This window comes from Rhea americana, unplaced genomic scaffold, assembly GCF_003343005.1.
Source record: "Rhea americana isolate MKP2758 unplaced genomic scaffold, rheAme1 scaffold_361, whole genome shotgun sequence".
Taxonomy (NCBI): Eukaryota; Metazoa; Chordata; class Aves; order Rheiformes; family Rheidae; genus Rhea; species Rhea americana.
Window position 1 is genome coordinate 391963 of NW_028186492.1, and position 17323 is coordinate 409285.

Consider the following 17323-nt stretch of genomic DNA (forward strand, 5'->3'; position numbering starts at 1 on the left):
GCTGCTGGGGGAGGAGGGTCTCCTCTGGGGCAATTCTCTAAACTCCTATGAGGGCTCCTTCTGTGGTGCTTGGGCTGCTCTTATAAACCAGCAGCCTGACAGCTCTAGGGGCTTTTTCTTTCTTTTCTTTTCCCTCTGTCTTTTAGGAGCTTTAGCCTGGAGGTGGGAGGGTTGGTACCTGCTGCTTGCAGGTGTGTAGGATGTAGTGGTAGGTGCTTCTGCTGYGTCCTCAGCCCTGCCCAGCAGGTAAGGGGGCAGCAACCAGCCCAGCTCTCCTGTCCCTAGGCTGGGGGTTGGGGGCTGCTGCTGAAGCCAGGAGGTGCCCCAGCTCTGTCCTTCCCCTCTGTGGCATCCCAGATGAAGGACCATGTCATCGCGTAGCTCCATGGTGGCCCTGGGGCTAGGCTCCCAGCCCAGCTGCAGCGCTTGTCTGCCAGCCCAAAGGAGTTCCCTCCCTGAGCTGCACCTCTTTCCACCCCGGAGCCGCTCACTTGCCCTGCTTGGCCAGAAGGACTTCTTTGAGAGCTTTGATGGGTAGGTGGTTGCTGGCATAGCACTGCTGAGATGCATGGGGAGGGGGGCTGAGCTTCTCCTGACTTGCTTTGCATGTGTCTCCAAATGAAAGCACCTAATGCCTGTCCCTTGGCTTGAGTGGGTTTGGGCTTGTGGTATAGAGCTGAGAATCCTGGCACACTGCAAGATATGGGCTGATGTTGCTGCTCTGTGGCCTGTGATGCCCTAGGCATCACTGCTGGCTTCACCATTGTGGCTGGGACCTGGTGGTGCTGGACATCCTGAAGGCTGCTAGCTCACGCCTGCTTTTGCTGCTCTCCTCTCAGGAGCTTCTGTGATGTGAAYGATGCTTTGGGGGCTGACCTGTTCAACTGCAGCTACTCCATCCCTGACCCACAGCTGGTCAGGAGAATTGTGTCCCAGGTGGAGTTTTACCTCTCAGATGAGAACTTGGCCAAGGATGCCTTCCTCTTGAAACATGTCCAGAAGAACAAGATGGGCTATGTCAGCATTAAATTGCTGACATCCTTCAAGAAGGTAGGTGATATGGGGGAGCTAGATATGGGCTGTGCATGGAAGGTTTCTAGTTTTTCAACTATGCTCTGGTTGTCTCTGGTGTGACCTGCTGGGAGGTCTGGATCCTGCTTGATCTGTTTTCCAGGTGAAGAAACATCTCTAGGGCTGGAATTGCAGTGCTGGGGGCTGATCTCTGCTGTAGATGTGCTGCAGCAGTTTCCAGGTCTAAGCAAACCTGGGCAGTCAGGGAGGGTGACCAAGGAAGGCAGTAAAGAGTTGATCTTCACACCCCACCAGGGCTGATCCAACTCTCTGCTAATGCCCTGTCTAGGCTGTTTTTTGAGATCTGTTACACACACACAGATGATGTTGTCGTCCTGCTGTGACCAAAGTTGAGGGTGTGGCAGCCTTGCCTAGACTGTAGATTTGGGGTGGCACTTGTTTGGGAAGTCTCAAAGGGATATGAAGGCCACCGTTCTCTTGCAGGTGAAATACCTTACACGAGACTGGCGGCTTACACTCTATGCTCTGCAGTTCTCGGAGCTGTTGGAGGTGAATGAGGAAGGGACTAAGGTGAGACGGAGGATCCCTATCCCTGAATCACTGCTGAGCATCCCACCCAGCAAGCTGCTCTTGGCTTGGGACCTCCTGCCCCAGGAGCAGAGTGTGTTGCCACCACTCCAGAAGAACTTCATCGAGACTATCACGAGGATGTTCAGCCCATTTGGCGCCATTGCCTCCATCCGCATCCTGCGGCCTGGGAGGAAGCTGCCATCAGACGTGAGGAAGTACACGTCCCGCTACCCTGAGCTCCTGACCAAGTGCTGTGCCCTAGTGGAATATGAAAGCCTGGAGAGCGCCAGGAAAGCCTTTGAAGACTTGAACCACCAGACCCAGGGCTCCCCAGGGAGGGAGAGCATCAAGGTGGTCCGCCTTTCCGGCAAGGGCTCCAAGAAGAAAAGTGGGGCCGAGAGGGAAGCGTCTGAAGATGTGGAGCTCACCGACAARTTAGGCTGGAAGCAGCAGGCGGCCGTGGTACCTGAGAAGTTTCCGTACTGCCTCGGTGAGTCCCTCCTCTACAGCGATTTGGAGTCGGATGGTGCGCTGGCATCCCCACCGCTGCTCGCGCACAAGCTCCTCTCCACTCCGGGCTGGCCCAGCAGCTCCAGCTTCAAACCCTGCTCCTACTCGAGCCCCTACTCTGGCTCCCTCCTGTCCAGCAAGATCTTCCCTCCCCTCGCCACCGAGCTGGGGAATGGCAGCTCCTACAGCCTGAGCTCCAGCTCGGAGATGCAGAGGTTCGCTGACTCCRGCTGGGAGAGCGGGATGGCTCTGGGCAGCTCGTGGGCCCCATGGCGATGCGGCCCAGCCTCCAGCCCCTCTCCGGACCTCAAACCTCCACCCTGCGATCCTCCGGTGGGCAAAAAGGTGCCAGATTCCTTCAGCCTCCGGGCCGGGGTGATCCGCCTGCCGCATGGGCCAGATGGCACTAAGGGCTTCTACAACAGCATCGGGAGAGGGAAACTCGTCCTTGGGCACTAGGGCTCCTCTACTTCGAGTTTTTTTTTTTTTTTTTTTTTTTTTTTTTTTTTTTTTTTGTTTTTTTTTTTTTTTTTTGTTTTCCTCTTCCTCTGTCAAAAAGAGTAACTCTCTCGGTGGCCCCTTGGCTATCTTCGACGGGTGCGAGCCCGGCCGGCCGGGGCTCGGTGAGACACCGAGGAAGCGGCAGAGCTGCCGTTGTGTGCCCACTGCGAGCGAGACCCGAACGCTTCTCCCTCTGCCTGGCCTGTGCCACGGCCTCCGAGCTCGGGCCGCCCCGTTCCCTGGGGGCCGACAGGACGCCGGGCCYGCGCGGGCCGCAGCGGAGCGTGGCGCCGGCCACCGCAAGGGAGGCGCCTCGGCCACGTCGGCACAGAGCTGCGGAGCTCCAGCGCGAAGGAGTCAATAAAGAGAGACGGGGTGTTCCAGGCACTTTCTGGCCCATTGCAGTGATTTTTTTTTTTGCTTGCTTTTCTTTTTTTCTTCTTTTTTTTTTCCCCACCCCCCTTTCGCCCTCCCCTGTTTTGGGGATGCAGAGGGCCCCAGCCGAGCACGCCGGCCGGCTGGAAGGTCCCTTCACTCCGAGCGGCTCCTGGTGGTATGTGGCTCGTTTTGTTGGAGYGATGGGAGGAGGGCGAAGCTGGGTGATGGGTAGGGGGCAGCGTCTGGTGCGAGCTCAGGCACTTATTTCCCAGAGGCTTCCCGGCGGGGCTCTGCACCCCTGTCCAGCTGTGGCGGAGGCAAAGTCCGTAGTGCCCCAATGCCAAGGGGCTGCACCGGGGCCCTCGGCCRGTGCTTTTGGTGGGGCAGGAAGGGAAGCTGCATCTCGGGGCACTGGCCGTGCGTGGAGGGACCAAATAACAGCAGCTGCAGGGCTGCTTTCCCTCCAGATGAAGCAAGGGAATTTCCCAAATTCCCTCCCCACACCGGCGCCATCTTTCTGCCAACGGGGGCCCATTTCCAGGGGTGCTTCTGGGCTCTGTGTCTGCCAGAGCCATGCTCCTGGCCTTCCTCRCCAGTGGCCACAGAGGCTGTTTCTGCACAAATAGCTTTTAATAAGGAGGAAAAAAAAAAAGTGTAGGGAACTATGCTGTTGGCGGCACCCTGCCGAGGCTAATCCTGCTCTCCTGGCCCGATGCTGCTGGAGTCGTTTCCCTCTGTTTCCTGCTGCCCAGCGCTGTCCGGGGGTGGCGGCGGSTCGGGCCCCGCGTCCCAGCTGGGCTCCTCGGAGGCCACCTTGACGGCGTAGAAGTAATCCATGCTGAGGACGGCGCTGAGGATCTCCGGCACGCTGTAGTCGGAGGAGAGCAGCTCCTCAGGCAGCCAGAGCGAGCCGATGTCGCGGGCYGCCTCGTCGCAGAGGAAGAAGCCGTCGGCACCCGGGCGCTCGCCGAGCTTCAGGAGGCCGCTCAGCTCCTCCTGGCCCAGCTCTGCTGCCAGCGAGCAGTCGAAGAGCTTCATGGCATCCTCCAGCAGCACCTTGTCGGGCAGCTCAGCGGGCTGCTGGCTGCCCGGGCCGGTGCTGGGCGCCYGGGCGATGCGGTGGCGACCGGCGGTGACCTCGGTGGGCGCCGGGCCTGGCGGTGGCTCGGCCACGGGCTTGAGGCGCCCCTCAATGTGGCTGTAGGCATGCAGGGGCGGCTCGCCAAGGCCCGGCAGCGCCAGCAGCAGCGGGGCAGCGTGGCGGGCCCCGGGGGTGGCCAACGCCGCTGGCACCGCTGTCGGCCCATCCTCGGGCGGTGCCGAGGCCGCTGCGTACTGAGGGCCGCCGGAGAGCTGCCAGTAAGGGCCAAACGGGTCCGGCTGGCTGCCGGTGGCCGGGTAGCGCTGGGCGTCCAGGAGGAAGGCGCCCGGCGGAGCTCTGCTGCCGCCGCTGAGCTTATAGACGGGTGGCTGGAGGAAGCTGGTGGCCGCCCATTCAATGTGGTAGATTCGCGGGTCGAAGAAGCACCCGCATGGAGCCATCTGCAGCCCTGGGGAGAGAGAGCCCCGCTCGGGCTAGCCGGCGCACGCGGGGCGGCTGCGGGGCAGCCCGCCGCTGGCGGTGCGTGGCGGGGAAGAGGGGAGCTGGGACGACGCGAACCGCAGAAGCCCGCTGCCCACCGCGAGCGAGTTAAGGGGCAGTGGTGGGCGCTCGGGGAGCCCCGGTGGTGGCCGGGGAGGGYGCCAGGGCCGCGCCGCCTGCCCTGGCCCTACCTGCCGGCGGCGCCGCCGATGCCTGCTGCTCTCGGCCGGGTGCGGGGTAGAGGCCAGGCGAGCCTACGGAAAGTGTCCAAGAGGAAAATGCGGCCGGTGGCTGCGTGTCGTTCCTCCCCGCCCCCATCCCACCACAGCCCCGCGCCGGGCGGCCGGCTCCCACCTCCGGCGGAGAAGCTTCCAGGYGGGCCGAAGGGCCGGGGCAGCACGCGGGGGTCGGGGGCTGGGGGCCGCGCCATGGCCTGGGGGGGTTTGGGGCGCCGGGGCTGGCAGCGGCCTTGTTGCCATGCTCGGCCCGTTCTGTTTGGGGAAGGAACGCGGGGGCGGCCGGAGTTCCGGCACCATCCTGCTGCCCGCCCCGGCGCCTCGCTGCCGGCGTCCCGGCCTGTCGGCAGCAGCACGAGGAGCTCTCCCTCCGCCGGGGCCAGGACAGTGGAAGGGCGCCCGGGCCGGGGCCGCCGGGGCTTTGAGCGCAGTGGCCGGCGCCGGCCACATCCTCCCCCCGCACTGGGCGACAGGGCCCGGCGGGGCGAGGGGAGGTTAAGGCGCCTGGCAGCACCCCAGGGTGCTGCGATAAGCCAAGGCAAAGCTGAGGGGGGCAGCTGCCCCCCCTGCTAGTTATCAGTGCAGGGAGAATGGAGGATCCATCCTGTCCTGTCCCCTGGGCTGTCCGAGGCTGCCATGGGCTCAGCGGGTGATTTTGCACCCTGGAAGGGAGAAATGCAGTTGGTGGGTGCCCCATGGTCTCTCCCCCACCCTCCTATCCACCCCGGCATCGCTGCTGGCGCCCCGGCACCACCGTGCAGTGYGGCCCGAGCGCCGGGAGATGGTGCCTTTGCCCTGCCCGCAGTGGCCAAGTCCCTCCRGGGAGCCGGGTGCTCGGGCGAAGCTACCCCTTTCTTATATTTATTTTGGCCAGCGAGGGCAGAGCCACGACGCCGTGTGCTTAAAGCCATCAGAGCATGTAAAAGGTGGGAGAGGAAAACGTTAAAAAAAAAAAAAAACTGCAAGGTTGGCTCGTGGTAGCTGCTACTAGTAAAGAGGATGCAAATGAGCAAGGAGGAATCTTCTGGGCTGTGAAGAAACCGGCCTCTTCCACGCTCCTGCTTTTGCATTGTTTTTGCCACCTCCCTGTGCAACTCTGGGGTGTCCCGATGGGTGCTCCCGGCCCCGGGAGGGGCCTGCGTCGGCAAAAGCGCTGCCGAGGGGTGCCATGCACTGGGGCTGGTGGTTCAGCCAGCCCCRGGAAGCATCTGGCACCTGCGTATTCCTCCCCACGAGTTCTCCTGTGTCCTGCGAACCGCAAAGCTCCCGTCAGAACTGAGCACAGAAATGCCAGGCAGCGTGCGACCACTGCTCCTCTCCACCAAGAAAACCACTCTGCGCTGCTCGCCCAGTAAGTTAATTCAAGCTATTGCACTCCAAGCATGAAAAAAACCCCACCCATTGCTGTGGCACACATCTGTACCTTGCACAAGTTGCTGTGGCTACAAATGCCTTTTGCTCCAAGTGGAACATTTTGGAGGGGAGGAAAGGATTGCCTACGGAGCAAGTCGATTCAGCTGAGCCGAGCCATGGATGTGCACTCAGGCCTAGTACCACACAGCAACTTCATCATTTATTTAAATGATACAGATGTAGCAAGGCAAAGGACCCCCCCCCCCCAAGCAAGGGAGGAAGGAAAGGTCACGTAGGGTCACTCGACAGCTCTGCTTTCATCCAGCCCTCATTCAAGCAGAGCTGTGAACTGTTTTAGGTTCTCTTGGTTGGTGATGTGAAGGTTGGGGGCAGCCTTGGCTGCAGTGACCATGAGATGGTGAGTTCAGTATCCTGCAGGAAAGAAGTAAGGCAGTAAGCAGGATTGCAACCCTAGACTTCGGGAAAGTGGACTTTGGGCTCTTCAGAGACCTGCTCGGAGGAACCTCATGGGTTAAGGTCCTAGAATGAAGGGGGGGGTCCAGGAGAGCTGGCTAGTATTCAAACATCACTTCTTCTAAGCTCAAGAGCAGTGCATCCCAAGGAGAAAGAAGTCCAGCAAAGAGGGCAGGAAACCTGCATGGATGAGCAAGGAGCTGCTGGCAAAACTCAGAAGAAGAAAGTACATAGAATGTGGAAGAGGGGACAGGCCACTTGGGAGGATTGTAAGAATGCMGTCAGAGTACATAGAGATGTGGCGAGGAAGGCTAAGGCCCAGTTGGCATTGAGTCTGGCAAGGGATGTCAAGGACAACAGGAAGGGCTTCTTCAAATACATCAGCAGCAAGAGGAGGACGCAGGAAAATGTGGGCCCGCTACTGAATGGGGCGGGGGCCCTGGTGACAAGGGATACAGAGAAGGCAGAATTACTGAATGCTGCCTTTATTTCAGTCTTCACTGCTGAGGGCAGCCCTCAAGAACCCCAGAGCCTGGAGACAAGGGAGAAAGTCTGGAGAAGGGAAGACTTTCCTTTGGTTGAGGAGGAGAGGATTAGAGACCTTCTGGGAAGCCTAGACATCCACAAATCCATGAGCCTGGATGGGATGCACCCACGGGTATTAAGGGAGCTGGCGGATGTTGTTGCCAGGCCACTCTCCATCATCTTTGAAAGGTCCTGGAGAACTGGAGAGGTGCCTGAGGACTGGGAGAAAGCCAATGTCACTCCAGTCTTCAAGAAAGGCAAGAAGGACCCAGGCAACTATAGGCTGGTYAGCCTCACCTCCATCCCTGGAAAGGTGATGGAACAGCTCATTCTGGATGTCATCTCCAGGCATATGGAGGAAAAGAAGGTGATGAGGAGTAGTCAGCATGGATTCACCAAGGGGAACTCCTGGTTTACCAATCTGAYAGCCCTCTATGRTGGAATGACTGGCTGGGTAGRGGAGGGGAGARCAGTRGACAGTATGTACCTTGACTTCAGCCAGGCTTTTGACACTGTCTCCCATAACATCCTCCTAGGTAAGCCYGCAGGATGTGTGGGTWAGACRAGTGGACAGTGAGGTGGATTGAGAGCTGGCTGAATGGCAGAGCTCAGAGGGTCGTCATCAGTGGCACGGAGTCTAGCCGGAGGCCTGTGGCTAGTGGAGTCCCCCAGGGCTCAGGACTGGGTCCCATSCTGKTCAGCTTCTTCATCCAAGACCTGGATGAAGGGACAGAGTGCCTGCTCTGCAAGTTTGCYGATGACACCAAGCTGGGAGCRGTGGCTGATACACCTGAGGGCTGTGCTGCCGTTCAGAGAGACCTGGAGAGGCCGCAGAGCTGGGCGGAGAGGAACCTCAGGAGGTTCAACAAGGGCATGTGCACGGTCCTGCACCTAGGGAGAAATAACCCCAGGCACCAGTACAGGCTGGGGGCTGACCTGCTGGAAAGCAGCTCTGCAGGGAAGGACCTGGGAGTGCTGCTGGACAACAAGCTGACTCTGAGGCCGCAATGTGCCCTTGTGGCCAGGAAGGCGAACGGTATCCTGGGGTGCCTTAGGAAGAGTGTTGCCAGCACGTCGAGGGAGGTGATCGTGCCCCTCTGCTCAGCCCTGCTGAGGCCTCATCTCGACTACTGCATCCAGTTCTGGTCTCCCCAGTCCAAGAGAGACATGGAGCTACTGGAGAAAGTCCAGCGTAGGGCTACGAGGATGGTCAGAGGGCTGGAGCATCTGCCCTCTGAAGAACGGCTGCGAGAGCTGCCCCTGTTTAGCGTGGAGAAGAGAAGACTGGGGGGGGGGATCTTACCAATGTCTCCAAGTACCTGAAGGGAGGGTGTCAAGGGGACAGGGACAAACTGTTTTCAGTTGTCCCATGTGACAGGACAGGATGCAATGAGTACAAACTGAACCACAGGAAGTTCCACCTGAAGGTGAAGAGGAATTTCTTCCCCATGAGAGTGACAGAGCGCTGCAACAGGTTGCCCAGAGAAGTTGTGGAGTCTCCTTCTCTGGAGAGATTCAAAGCCTGCCTGGATGCAGCCCTGTCTAACATGCTCTAGGTGACCCTGCTTGAGCAGGGGGGGTTGGACTAGATGCTCTCAAGAGGTCCCTTCTGACCTTATTGATTCTAGGATTCTCTACCCACCCTCTGCATTCCCAAAAAGGGGCTGGATTCTGCAGAACAGCTGACTTTGTGACACCAAGGCTGTTTGTGCTCTACAGGACCCCAGAAATTGGATTAGTACATTTTCCTCCCTTGAACTCAGAGACTTTGGCACTAGCAAGGATGTTCTGGTGCCTCTTGCTCTGGCAATGTGAATGTCTGTGAATGACATGTGACGTGGTAGTCAAGACAACTCCAGTTGTGAACTGGAGGCCAAAGAACTCTTCTGGCCTGTATCCTGTTAATTAAACAGATTGTTCTCTGTTAATGAGGCACTTCTTGCGCTTGCACAGTCTTGCAGCCAGGCCATCTGCTGCTTAATTTGTGGCAGGGACTGACACTTGGGGGCCTGAAGGCAATCACACTTCTAAAAATATAGAAATTTATTTAATTCCCAAGCACAGCTGAGCAACCCCCTCCTCAACACACGCCATCCCAAAGCTTCTTCTCAACTTGCTGCTGTAAGAAAGGCCCCATCGGTCCTATCTGTAGGAGTTTGCCTTGTGCTTGGGCAGGAAGGTGAAGTTGGAAGGTACAGGTCCCAGAAGCAGCTCACTGCAACAAAAAAAGAGATTTGTTCAGTTCACCACAAGCAGCAGGGCGACCAACACCTGATTGTCACACAGTTCCTAGGCTCTGCAGCAATGGTAAGTRCAGTCAGAAGTATCAGACCAAGTTTTTGCCCCCCGAACATCTGGGAGAAGAGCTGCTGTACACAACTCCCTCCAAAGGTGCCAAGCTTTAACTCTGCWGGAGGGACGTAGCCTCCAGAGATGGGCACTGCCCTGCTCTCAGTCTATGGGGCATCACCTAGAGTCAATGCCAAGGTGGGTTCCTAAGTTTGGTGACCTAAGTATCAGTCTCGCTGCTGGAAACAATGTGCCTAAAATCATTATGAATCTTTGAAAAGCTCCTCCCTACCTCTCGCTGTGCTTGTGCAGAGCCAAAACCCTGCTGGTGCCAAAAATATTAAGGTCAGATCCTAAAATGATGTAAGCTAGTTCTACTGCAATCAGATTTATCCCAGYTTAAGACTTCAAGTATTTCACACTTCAGAACCCACATTTTGTTTTTAGCGCAGATTAATTTTTTTTATAGTCAAGGAGGCTTAACATATTTCCTGGATGCTCGTTCAATATAGCATCACTAAAACTTTCCATAAGACATGTCAGTAGAAAATATCCCAGCAGAGCATATAATTGCATAGCAAGAGTTTGTGAATCTATAGCACAAAAGCAGAACAGTGCACGCTTAGAGAATCCTGTTTCTGGTTAGTGTCCCTTTAAAATGAGTTTTAACAAATAACCCTAAACTGACTTCAAAAGTTGTTCTTGTAAGTGTCTGTAACAAGGCATTGCAAAGAGTACAGGTTACAAAACTTGGTGGACCCAAAAGCCAGACAGTTCTGCTTGAAAAATGGCATTTTAAAAATCCCAATCAAAACTCTGTGTACTTGTAACTTGGTTTTAGGCAGCTGTTCCCATTACTAACAAAATGGATGAGGATTAGCAAAACCAGAGAAGGCTGTAGCCAGGCTCTATTTTTGCTAATCTCTGTTTCCATGAGATGGGAAATAGCAGCTGGCTATGATGCTCCTACTCTCACTTCAGCTGGCTCTGAGCTTGCAGAGTCATTTCCTAGCCAGTGTCTGAGGACTCATATATRTGGGGAAAAGCAGTTTCTTGTACTATGTTGCATCAACTCAGAAATCAGATTATGAAAAAAGGGGAAAATGCCCAGTTCTTCTAATTCTGCAAGTCGAYTGAAAAACCTTTGCAGATGGGGACTGCCTTCCTGCTTGGCATCTGTATGGGCCCAGCAGAGAGCAAGGTCTGCGCAGAGCACGAATGGCTCCAATGCTATAAAAGCCTCAGACATTTCATCACTGTGCTCTCTCCTCTGTTGATTCCTATGACTGTCCCTGGATGAACAGTGTCATGAGAGAGGTCAGCTAGTTTAGATTTGTGCTGGGTACTCGACGACCTGCTGAGGCAGATACCGGGAGTGAGAGAGATCCCAAGCTCAGTTAAAAACCTTGCTGAAGTAAAGCACTGTTTAACCCTTCCTGGTTTCTTAAAACCTCTTAAACTTGTGGGAAGCAGAGATCATCCCACTTTGCAGAGTACACACAGGCCCAGTGACTTTGTGAGGCTCTGCAATGTCCCCTGCTGGCAACCTGAAAGAATTTGTTACCTTATTTTAATCCAGTCATCCACATTTTGGCTWGCCATTAGTGTTTCCAGATAGTCTCTCCCCATGTAGTAAGGCGGTCGCTCATTGATTTTCTGAGGTAGGTGTTCTAATAAGCCAACTGGAATATACCTACAATGCAAATATAAGTGCTAATGACAGTGTGTGCTATGGTTCAAACTATGAAATGTGAAAAGTTTTCTGTGAAAATGATCCTACCAGTTSAGGAGAATTACCTGCACAGAAAAGAAAGCCATTCCAGTAAGAACTTCCTGGTTTTCTCGACTCCTTGAGTATCAGACCCCCAATGTTCAAGGCCATAGTTGGTAAAGTCTTTGAGGATATCAAACCTCTCACTGGAGGAGATATCCCAGTGTCTCTGTTCCTTAATTTCAGTGAAAATCCATGGTTTGATGAGTGCCCCTCTGTAGTCAGACAAAATGGGCATTGTTATTCGCATGACTGTGATGATGCCAACTAATTTAAGAGACTTTTTGGCTCTGATTTGCCAGACAGTGTGACTTTAAAAGCTCTCAGTTTCAATAGCAAACTGCTGTAAGCTCCCATAGATACAAACTGACTTCACTGAATTCCAAAGAGTAGTTTCTTCAAGAGGAAACTCTTCCTGTGTTTTGAGTTTGTTTAGACTTTTTTTAATTTATTTTTTATTCCTGCATCTGTAGAGCCCAGAGAAATAGAAGTGAATGGGAAAATACAGTCACTTGCCTTGCAATCATAATTCCTGAAACACCCATCTGCATGGCTCGATTAGCATCTTCGTAAGATAAAATATCACCATTTCCTGTGTCAGAAGGAAGGGAGAAGCCAGAGGTCAAAGTGATGCACTAGGGCAAGTCAAAATGAGTGAATGCAGGCATGGGATTAAATTTAGAATGGTTATAGGGCCTTAGAGCCAGATTGTCCAAACAGGCTCTGGGACTCAAGTTTAGAGACTCCCAGGGCTACTTCTGATTCATATTCCCCTTATAAGGAAAAAGATAACTCTCCCTTCTCTTTGCCCCARTCCAAACTACTACCCTCAACGTTTAGCTGGGACTGTCTGTGCTATGGTGCCCAAAGGAGGAAAAAACCCACTACACATAMAGTACATTACATGTACTACCTGGCCCTTCCCCTCCTAGCCCTGCTCACTGTTTGTTATACCTGGCCATGGAGGTTCAAGCACATGGACAGAATGGGGCTGCATGAGAGCTGCTGGTYGCACGTGGCACCCAGCTCACAGGGATCAGGAAGAGCCCAGAGAGGCTCTGCGTAAAAAAGCCGGTGGCCCAGACGGGGCACRTGCAGTGTGCAAGGGAGGCAGATTCCTCCTCATCGTTTTGCCCAGATGAAGTCCTGCCACAAATGACTTGGCTCTGAAGCGGCTCTGCTGGATGCGATGGTGTCTGTCTGCTCTTCCTTTCTCTCAGAGCAGAGCTGTGCTTAGGCCAAGCACGCAGTCACTGCTGGGACAGCTGGACCATCTCCATGTTCAGACAATGCTCCATGGCGCTGTCACCAGCAGTACTGATGCTTCAGCCWTTCCCAAAGACTAAATTCACTTGGGGACCTGACTTCTTTTAAATAGTTTAAACCAAACACATAGCACTTTCAGTCTACTGAGGTGTGATTTTAGTCACAATAAAATAATATAAACACCTACCAAAAAGAGGCATGGGGCTTGCTATTTTAGCACATTCTGCTATGTAATCCCAGTCGGCAACCTTTGTGTACCGTTGTTCCCTAGATCGGCCATGAAGCTAGGAGAAGAAAGTGGCAGTGAGACACTCACCAGAAATGCTCTGGAGAAAGCAGAATGGGAACACTAAAAGAATGCACTTTGAGGACAGGCAACACCATCACTCTGGGRGAGAAGGATCTTTCTGGATATACAGCCCAGCTAGTTGCTAACAGATAGGGCTGCAGAGTAGTTAGCAGAGCTAAAAAAGTGCTGGATGCTTTCTGCTTTATGTTTCAGCTATTTACAATCCAGAGCAAGAAGCGATGCTTCACAGTAAAAGGGAATATTCAGTGTAGACAAGGACTACCCACCCTGCTGCAAATGAGATGGCTCTGCCTTTTTTCCTCAACCCCAGAATAATGTTTATTTGACTTAAAGCCTCTATTTCAAAGCACTGCAGGAATCCCCCCATTTTGTAATGGATATAAGACCTGGGAACACCTTGGACAATGCCTTAAATACAAAAGTATCTGCATTTCTTCTGTTATTAGCAGAAATCACTAAAAGGTGCCATGCACCTGGGCAAAGGTGTTTGAAAGAGGTACTCAGCTCTTTTGTGGGGAAAGGGAAAGTCACCCCAAACATTGCACTCTAAGTTGACATGCAAGCAAAACTTCCCAGATACCAGCTAACAATCTGCTATCACAGCAAGTATCCCTGTACCGTGACCATGGATGCTCCCCACTCTCGGATCTTGGGGATTATTTTATGAGCCACATTAATCTTTTCTTGCACCCCAGTCCGTATCTTCACGGTCAGCGGGACATCCAGCACCTGCAGAAAGGGCAGAGTAAGGCTGGGCGCAGGCAGGAGACTGCTCCACCAGCTCATCTCCTGCTGCTGGGAGGATGCTCTGACTCACCGAGTTCATCCCTCTGACAATCTGTTCAAACTTGTTGGACCTTGTCATCAGAGCACAGCCCCCTCCCTATGGGACAAAAGGTGACACAGTCAAGATTTTCTGCCTCTTTGCATAGCAAAGAGCCTCCTGAAAGCTGCTCAGACAGCAGCTCTCTACTCATGGGATGCAGGTAAGACTCAGAGCATCCTCAGCCAATAAAACACTCTTCAAAACAGCACTTTGTCCCTCCGAATTTCTGCCTGCTGCAAGGCACCAGTGACAACCAGATGTTCCCCGCTCTGTGGACCCGAGGGTATTGGCCTCCTCACTGAAGTCAAGCATACATAAATAAACTAGGAGCTCTGGATCAGACCTGCAAAATGTCTTTTTACCTTCCTGTAGACGAGGTCAATTGGACACCCGACATTGATGTCTACAAAGTCCACTTCAATTGTCTGGTTCAGAAGCTCTGCACATTTGGTCATCGTGTCTGGAAATGCTCCCTCCAGCTGTGAAAGGGAGACAGCTGGCATGAATTCAACCGGCAGCATTTCTCCTCAGAAGTGAGTGATCGTTTGGCTGGATACCATCGGCACTCACCTGCACTCCAAAAACATCTTCAGTGTGATGCCGTTTGAGGAGAGCCCACTCAGAGGACTGGCCCTGAAGCAGGTTTGTGCACACAGCCATTTCTCCGCAGGTGACGTCTGCCCCAAAACGCTTGCATATCCTTCGAAAAGGAAGGTTACCACACTGAAAGAGATGAGAGACATCTGACAATGTGTGTGCAGCTTGTGATCWGCACAGTTTGTCAGGAGATTTGCTCCATTCCAAACGTGCTGATGAAAAATTTTGACAAAAGGAGGACTGAATATTCTACCTACTGTGGTCAGTGGAGCCAAATAGAGCTTGCCTTGGATTTCCAACTGGAAAACAACCAGGAATGGGGGAAAACATGTTAGCAGAGCTGAGTAAGCAGTGGCCAAACAGGAGGAAGAGATTCCAGTTAGCAAATTTCATCACGTGCCTTGGGTGAAACTCGGTGGGAAACTGATCTTGCACTGTCTCCTGGGGTGCTAGGAAAGCAGTGGTTTTGTTTAAAAAGCTCAAATATTCCCCCACAAGGTATTGCTTGCGTAAAAGAATGGGAAACTTAAACTACTCAATCTGTTTTCACTGCTCAGCTTGTAGAAAATTCAAAGCAGTTAGAGAAATACAGGGATGCAAGACTAGCTGATGGATGCAATGACAGAGGTGATGAAGAGCAGGGGAAGGAGGCAATACTGTCCCTCACTTCAGGACAGCACCATGAACTACACATAAACCAATCAGACCCAACTCCGGTTCTGCTAGCAGATCATTTCCACCYTCACTGATGGCTCAGCCTGTGTTCTCCTTCTTGTGTAAGGGATTGCCAGCTTTTCCTGGTCTTCAAGCCTCCAAAKCTAACACCACAGCTAACACCTCCAGCTCACATTCCTGCACCCATCCTTCTCGTGACAATAACGTTGTTCCAAGGCAGGCTTGTTCTCTGCCTACCTCTCACCCAGCTAAAACGTCTCTTCTATCTTCCCAAGAGTAAGCTCAACCACTTGACGGATACCAGAGAGATGGCAGCCCTCAGCAGAAACTCTCACCACTCACCTTTTTCTTCTCATGTGGCCGCAGCTTTATAATATCTTCATCTGTCACAGGGCCCATTGTTTTGGTGGGGGAACCCTCCAAGGCATCYGTGGAGTGGAGACTCTCCAAGGCAGCTAGTTTGGGATCTTCTCCCTCCTCTGGTAGCACAGGATGTTCTGARGCATCCCTGGGGCCCTCCTCAGGTGCTGTGCAGTTGCACACCTCTTGTCTCTCTGTGGAGTTCCCTGAGGTTTTGTTTCCCTTCCCACCATTGCCATGAGGCTTGGCCAGATGACGGAGGTATTCGTCAGCCTTCTCAAAGCTAAGCTTCTTCTTGCGCAGCTGGTGCTGGAGGTCCTTGGAGAGGTTGTTCCTCACCAGAGACTTTCCTTCCCACTGCTTGGCCAGGTCCATATTGATGATGTTCTGGTAGCCATCTCCAAGGTGGGCCTGGGCAAAGCGGCAGGTCACACCATAAATGCACTTGCCAAAGGTTTCGAAGAGCACGCACTTTTGCCCCAGGTCAGCTGGTTTCACAGCCATGTATTTGTTGATGTCATGAAGGAAGCGGCACCGTGAGCCGAAATAGCACTTCTCTGTGCACCCCTTAAAATAATGAAGAAGAACAGGTTAAAACCTCTGCCCTCTGTTTGCTCAGTTCGCCATTCCTGTATTTTCTAGCACAACCCAAGCAGTGAGCCTGGAGCCATCCTGTCCCAGAAAGGGGACAGAACAACCGCTCTGAGCACCCATCACTCCCTGGATACTGCTGGCCTTCCCCTCCCATGGCTGACACGCAGCCAGAAGCTGCTGGGACTGGCAAGAGCGGGAACGAGTGCCTCTCACACATGCACTAGGAAAGGGGAGCCAGAAGCCATCACTGCCATGGTAGTGACAATGCTGCGAAAACGCTAATGTAAAATGCTACTAGGAAGCAGATCACTGGAACATGCTGTCGAGGGGCAGTTACTTACAGGGATGTTTTAGCTCAATAGCCTCAGGGAAACTGATACTTTATTTGTCCTGCTGAGCTTCAGGCTGATACACCTTCTCTCAGGAAATCAATAGAGCAAGTTCCGCCATTGTGAGCCCCGTGCTCTATCTACTCAGTGCCATTCTGCTAGGAGTTTGCAACAGTGCAGCTCCATTTTAACCACCCCAGGATATGTTTTCTAGACTTAAAAATACATAAACCCATTAAGCACAGAAGGCTCATGGGAGCCCTGAATTCTTCCAAGTCAGAGTCCAGCTGAGAAGGGCTGCTGTACCTGTGTTACTGATGGGCATAGCCTGCTCTTCTCATAGTGATTTGGTTTCATACATGGTCTGCTCTTATTCTGCCCTCGGGCTCTTTTCCGTTCAACRGGCTCTTTCTCCTTTCTTCCAGCTTCTTCTGCATCCTCTTGGCTTTCTCCTTCCTTAATGGGGTSATCTAACTTCACTCGCTTTGCTGGAGGCTCAGTCTGGTCAGTGCTGACCGACAGCTCTTCCTCATCCCCCCGACTGGCTTCGTCATTCCTGGATGCCCCCTGTGCTTTCAGGTACGTGTGRAACTGGTCCTTCGACGTGAGATACCTACAGAGCGGGAGAGACCACATTCAACATCAGCGTGGACGAGACAAATGCTATAGAGGTCTCGGCACACTCTCCCTCCTCCTTCAAGGAAGGAGAAAAGACAGCAGGGACGCAAAGGGCCATAAATGCAGCGGGTCAGGGCTGCAGCATCCCTGGGAGCATCAGGCATGTCTTGGGGACGGGGAGGGCACCCACCGTGGGGGGAGGCAGGTGGGTCCGGGCACCCACCACGAGTGACAGGAGGGTCCGGGCACCCACCCGGGGCGGGGGAAGAGGGACTGGGCACCCACCTGGGGGGGGGCAGGAGGGACTGGGAACCCACTGGGGGGGAGGGGGGCAGGAGGGTCCAGGCACCCACCATGAGTGACAGGAGGGACCGGGCACCCACCGGAGGGAAGGAGGACAGGAGGGTCCAGGCACCCACCACGAGTGACAGAAGGGACCGGGCACCCACCGGAGGGGAGGAGGGTCCGGGCACCCACCGGGGGTGGGGACAGGAGGGTCCGGGCACCCACCACGAGTGACAGGAGGG

The 17323-nt window shown here is 54.0% G+C and overlaps 3 protein-coding genes across 5 annotated transcripts in view; 1 reads left to right on the forward strand and 2 right to left on the reverse strand.

Annotated features, from left to right (window-relative positions):
• Nucleotides 1–367: 367 nt before the first annotated feature.
• On the forward strand, nucleotides 368–2571 carry LOC146591719 (la-related protein 6-like). The gene is made up of 3 exons (XM_085312363.1): nucleotides 368–534; nucleotides 840–1050; nucleotides 1516–2571. The coding sequence occupies exons 1-3, from the start codon at nucleotides 368–370 to the stop codon at nucleotides 2569–2571; spliced, it is 1434 nt and encodes a 477-aa protein (XP_085168489.1).
• Nucleotides 2572–3681: 1110 nt separating this feature from the next.
• PRR22 (proline rich 22) lies at nucleotides 3682–5003 on the reverse strand. The gene is made up of 3 exons (XM_085312358.1): nucleotides 4928–5003; nucleotides 4765–4827; nucleotides 3682–4541 (listed from the first exon to the last, which is right to left on the reverse strand). Exons 1-3 carry the CDS (start codon nucleotides 5001–5003, stop codon nucleotides 3682–3684), a joined length of 999 nt encoding a protein of 332 aa, XP_085168484.1.
• A 4183-nt stretch (nucleotides 5004–9186) lies between these two features.
• DUS3L (dihydrouridine synthase 3 like) overlaps nucleotides 9187–17323 on the reverse strand; it is an 8417-nt gene continuing 280 nt past the window's right edge. Inside the window, exons 2-13 of one of the 3 annotated variants that reach the window (XM_085312391.1) lie at nucleotides 16485–16791; nucleotides 15238–15822; nucleotides 14478–14519; nucleotides 14194–14346; nucleotides 13986–14102; nucleotides 13615–13680; nucleotides 13416–13526; nucleotides 12675–12771; nucleotides 11738–11813; nucleotides 11248–11436; nucleotides 11015–11143; nucleotides 9187–9376 (exon numbers count right to left, since the gene is read on the reverse strand). In XM_085312391.1, coding sequence (XP_085168517.1) covers nucleotides 9304–9376; nucleotides 11015–11143; nucleotides 11248–11436; nucleotides 11738–11813; nucleotides 12675–12771; nucleotides 13416–13526; nucleotides 13615–13680; nucleotides 13986–14102; nucleotides 14194–14346; nucleotides 14478–14519; nucleotides 15238–15822; nucleotides 16485–16791 — 1945 coding nt within the window. In that variant the 3' untranslated portion in view covers nucleotides 9187–9303. The remainder of the gene's footprint in view (nucleotides 9377–11014; nucleotides 11144–11247; nucleotides 11437–11737; nucleotides 11814–12674; nucleotides 12772–13415; nucleotides 13527–13614; nucleotides 13681–13985; nucleotides 14103–14193; nucleotides 14347–14477; nucleotides 14520–15237; nucleotides 15823–16484; nucleotides 16792–17323) is intronic. The other 2 variants (XM_085312388.1, XM_085312389.1) reach the window with 2 other exon arrangements.